The sequence below is a fragment of the Camelina sativa genome, chromosome 13, assembly GCF_000633955.1.
Source record: "Camelina sativa cultivar DH55 chromosome 13, Cs, whole genome shotgun sequence".
Classification (NCBI taxonomy): Eukaryota; Viridiplantae; Streptophyta; class Magnoliopsida; order Brassicales; family Brassicaceae; genus Camelina; species Camelina sativa.
This window is the reverse complement of record NC_025697.1, coordinates 22,325,878-22,330,757: the sequence shown is the minus strand read 5'-3', so window position 1 is coordinate 22,330,757 and position 4,880 is coordinate 22,325,878. Positions and strand designations below refer to the sequence as shown.

General features: G+C 45.0%; 1 protein-coding gene across 2 annotated transcripts in view; it reads left to right on the top strand.

Annotated features, from left to right (window-relative positions):
• LOC104737513 (translocase of chloroplast 159, chloroplastic) overlaps nucleotides 190–4,880 on the top strand; it is an 8,024-nt gene continuing 3,333 nt past the window's right edge. Inside the window, exons 1-2 of one of the 2 annotated variants that reach the window (XM_019234775.1) lie at nucleotides 190–460; nucleotides 563–2,010. In XM_019234775.1, coding sequence (XP_019090320.1) covers nucleotides 400–460; nucleotides 563–2,010 — 1,509 coding nt within the window. In that variant the 5' untranslated portion in view covers nucleotides 190–399. Of the gene's footprint in view, nucleotides 461–562; nucleotides 4,876–4,880 lie in introns of both variants that reach the window. The other variant, XM_010457717.1, reaches the window with a different exon arrangement.

Genomic DNA, 4,880 nt, shown 5'->3' with positions numbered 1-4,880 from the left:
AAAAAAAAAAAAAAAAAAAACTCTTCGTTTACCCACTTGAGCAAAAAAAAAAAGAACAGTTTTAAAAATACGACAGCGTTTAAGAGTGCAGCGCGCATTGGAGACTTCACCAACTTAGAGAGGTGAGGGTAAATAAGTAATTTCGCATCATCCTCAAAAAACAAACTGAGAAGATAAAATCCCAAAGCAAAAGAGTCATATTATTTTTGTTCGCTCACTGACCTTATCTCTCCCAATTCTTCTCTCTTGTTCGAAGAGGGGAGCACCAAAATTCTCTCAAATCATAGAAAAAAGGGTAAAATCCCTAAAACCCTTTTAAACCCTATCGCTATCTCACCTTCCTCCACAAGTTTTTGTGGAGATAAAGTTTTGATAAATCCTCCAGTAGCAAAAGCGGAAATGGACTCCAAGTCTGTAACTCCAGAACCAACCAACCCTTACTACGCTTCGGGGCAATCAGGTTTCTTTCTCGTTTCTATCTTCTTCTTTTAATCTGTGTTTTTTTTTTTTTGGAAATAGGGTTGTAATCGGAAAGTTTTTTTTTTTTTGGGTTTGGTTATAGGAAAAACCTATGCTTCCGTTGTCGCCGCCGCTGCTGCTGCAGCCGCCAGTAAGGATGATGGTGGCGCTGTGAGTAGTGGGAAGGAGTTGGATTCGGAGGCTTTGTCTGGTAATTCTGATAAGGGTGTAGCTGATGATTTACCTAACGCCGATAAGGAGAAGGATGGTGGCGAGGGTGATTCCTTAAAGGATGATTCCCTAAAGGAAGATTCCCTAAAGGTAGATTCTGCTACGACTACTAAGCCTGAGGTTGTTTCTGGTGAAACAATTGGAGAAGATGATGTTTCCTCGTTATCTCCGAAGCCGGAGGATGTTTCTGATGGTGTTGGGGTTGCGGTGGAGGAAAAGAAGGTTAGTAGTGAGGGCGTGGAAGATGTTAAAGACGATGGTGAGAGTAAGATTGAAAACGGGAGTGTTGATGTTGGAGAGAAACAAGCTTCCGCAGATGGTGTAGTGGTGGATGAGAATCCGGAAACGGAAACGCAAACGGAAACGGTGAGTGTGAGTAAAGTGAAGGATGTGGAAGAAGATGTTGGAGTGAAAAAAGATGATGATGAGGTGAAACAGGCAGATGAAACCAATGAGAAGGAGGGTGAGTTGAGTGGAAAAGTTGATGTTGACGATAAAATTGATAGTGTTATTGAAGAAGATGGTGTGAAGTTAACTGATAAAGGAGACGTCGTAGTGGACTCGTCCCCTGTAGAATCTGTGCATGTTGATGTGGCAAAACCAGGGGTCGCTGTTGTAGGAGACGCCAAGGGAAGTGAGGAGTTGAAGATTAATGCCGATAAGGAAATTCTTCAAGTGTCTAATAAGTTTGATCAAATTGGGCACGATGATGGTGGTGGATTTGAACCTGAGTCTGATAAGGCCACTGAGGAGGTAGGAGAAAAATTGACTAGCGGAGCAGATTCCCCTAAACCAGAATCTGTGGATACCAATGCTTCAGAGCCAGAGGTTGTAGCTGTCCAAAGTGGAACTGAACCGAAGGATATGGTAGAAGCTAACGGATTGGATAAGGGTATGAGTTATGCTGAGGTAATTAAGGCAGCTAGTGCAGTAGCTGACAATGGAACCAAGGAGGAGGAGAGTGTGTCCAGTGGCGTTGTTAATGAAGAAGAAGGTGTTAAGTTAACCAACAAGGGATACTTTGTAGTGGACTCATCTGCTATAAAAGCTGTGGATGTAGATGTGGCGAAGCCAGGGGTTGTGGTTGTTGGAGATGTAGAGGCGAGTGAGGTGCTGGAAACTGATGGTAACATTGTTGATGTTCATAATAAGTTTGAACCAGTTGGCCAAGTTGAAGGTGGTGGAGTTGAACTTGAATCTGACAAGGCCACTGAGGAGGTAAGAAGAGAGAAGTTGACTAGCGAAGGAGACTCTATTGTTGACTCCTCTGTGGTGGAGTCTGTTGATGCTGATATCAATGTTGCAGAGCCAGGGATTGTGGTTGTTGGGGCAGCGAAGGAGGCTGAAATTAAGGAAGATGGTGGAGATGATGAGGTTGAGAAGACCATCCCAAGTATTGAGGAACCTGATGACCTGACTGCTGCGTATGATGGGAATATTGAATTGGCTGCTAAGGAAATATCAGAGGCAGCCAAAGTAGAGTCTGACGAACCAAAAGTGGATGTGGAAGAAAAAGAATTGCCTGTTTCTGAAAGTTCAAACGTAGATTCAATTGATGTAAAAGAGGATTCAAATCCCGCAGCTGAGTCACAGTTTGAAGCAAACCCTAACCCGGAGGTTCCGGAAGTTTCCGAAGGGGACAATGCTGAAGAGGGTGGAAACAAGCTCCCAGTCGAAGACATTGTTTCTTCTCGTGAGTTTAACTTTGAAGGAAAGGAAGTGGACCAGGAACCTTCTGGAGAAGGAGTTATCGGGGTTGATGGGTCTGAAAGTGAAGAAGAAACTGAAGAGATGATATTTGGGAGTTCTGAAGCTGCAAAACAGTTCTTGGCAGAGCTGGAAAAGGCTTCTTCTGGTATTGAGGCACATTCTGATGAAGCAAACATTTCTAACAGTATGTCAGATAGGATTGATGGCCAGATTGTCACCGATTCTGACGAGGATGTAGACACAGAGGATGAAGGTGGGGAGAAAATGTTTGATTCTGCAGCTTTGGCTGCACTTTTGAAGGCAGCCACTGGTGGCGGAAGTTCAGAAGGTGGCAATTTTACCATAACATCTCAAGATGGTACAAAGCTTTTCTCTATGGATAGACCAGCTGGTTTGAGTTCATCGTTAAGGCCCTTGAAACCTGCAGCAGCTCCACGTGCAAACCGTTCCAACATCTTTTCCAATCCTAATGTTACAATGGCGGATGAGACTGAGGTTAACTTGAGCGAGGAAGAGAAACAGAAATTGGAAAAGTTACAAAGCCTTCGTGTGAAGTTTTTGAGGCTTTTGCAAAGGTTGGGGCATTCGGCAGAAGATTCAATTGCAGCGCAGGTTCTTTACCGTCTTGCACTACTTGCTGGGAGACAAACTGGGCAGTTATTCAGTCTTGATGCTGCGAAGAAGAAAGCTGTGGAGTCTGAGGCTGAGGGAAACGAAGATTTGAACTTCTCTCTAAACATACTGGTCCTTGGAAAAGCCGGGGTGGGGAAAAGTGCTACTATAAACTCCATTTTGGGAAATCAGAAGACGTCCATTGATGCTTTTGGGCTCTCAACCACTTCGGTTAGGGAAATTTCTGAAACAGTGGGTGGTGTCAAGATTAACTTTATTGATACTCCGGGTTTGAAGTCTGCTGCGATGGATCAAAGTACAAATGCAAAAATGTTGTCCTCTGTAAAGAAGGTAATGAAGAAGTGTCCCCCTGATATTGTTCTTTATGTGGATCGGCTTGATACCCAGACCAGGGACTTGAACAATTTACCCTTGCTAAAGACGGTTACTGCTTCTCTTGGTTCATCCATATGGAAAAACGCTATAGTGACATTGACCCATGCCGCTTCTGCCCCTCCTGATGGCCCATCTGGCACCCCATTGAGCTATGATGTGTTTGTAGCGCAGTGCTCACATATAGTGCAACAGTCTATAGGACAGGCCGTTGGTGATCTACGCTTGATGAACCCAAGTCTGATGAATCCGGTTTCTCTTGTTGAGAATCACCCCTTGTGTAGGAAGAACCGGGAGGGAGTGAAGGTTCTCCCGAATGGCCAAACTTGGAGACCTCAGCTGTTGTTATTGTGCTACTCCCTAAAGGTTTTGTCTGAAGCAAATTCTCTATTGAAGCCTCAAGAACCAATCGACCACCGTAAAGTATTTGGTTTCCGAGTTCGATCCCCACCTCTCCCTTACTTGTTGTCTTGGCTGTTGCAGTCCCGTGCACATCCTAAGCTCCCTGGAGACCAAGGTGGTGATAGTGTTGACTCTGATATTGAAATTGATGATGTATCTGATTCTGAGCAGGACGATGGGGAAGATGACGAGTATGACCAGCTGCCACCATTTAAGCCTCTTCGAAAAACCCAACTTGCAAAACTCTCAAAAGAACAGAGAAAGGCATATTTCGAGGAGTATGATTACCGGGTAAAGCTCCTGCAGAAGAAACAGTGGAGAGAGGAATTGAAGAGGATGAAAGAAATGAAGAAAAACGGGAAGAAGGTGGGTGAAAGTGAGTTTGGTTATCTGGGAGAAGAAGATGATCCAGAAAATGGGGCTCCAGCTGCAGTGCCAGTTCCATTACCCGATATGGTTTTGCCACCTTCATTTGATAGTGATAACTCAGCTTACCGATACCGTTTTCTGGAGCCCACTTCACAACTCCTAACCAGGCCAGTGTTGGACACCCATGGTTGGGACCATGATTGTGGATATGACGGCGTCAATGCAGAACATAGTCTTGCTGTAGCAAACCGGTTCCCTGCTACGGCTACTGTCCAAGTCACCAAGGACAAGAAAGAGTTCAACATTCATTTGGACTCGTCGGTGTCTGCTAAGCACGGCGAGAATGGATCCACTATGGCAGGGTTCGATATCCAGAATGTAGGGAAGCAGCTGGCTTATGTGGTTAGAGGAGAAACCAAATTCAAGAACTTGAGGAAGAACAAGACGACTGTTGGAGGGTCAGTGACTTTCTTGGGAGAAAACATTGCCACTGGTGTTAAACTCGAGGATCAAATAGCACTGGGGAAAAGGTTTGTTCTTGTGGGCAGCACTGGGACAATGCGATCACAGGGAGATTCTGCCTATGGTGCGAACCTCGAGGTCAGGCTTAGGGAAGCTGATTTCCCAATTGGGCAGGACCAATCCTCTTTAGGGCTTTCTCTGGTGAAGTGGAGAGGCGATTTAGCCCTTGGAGCCAATCTCCA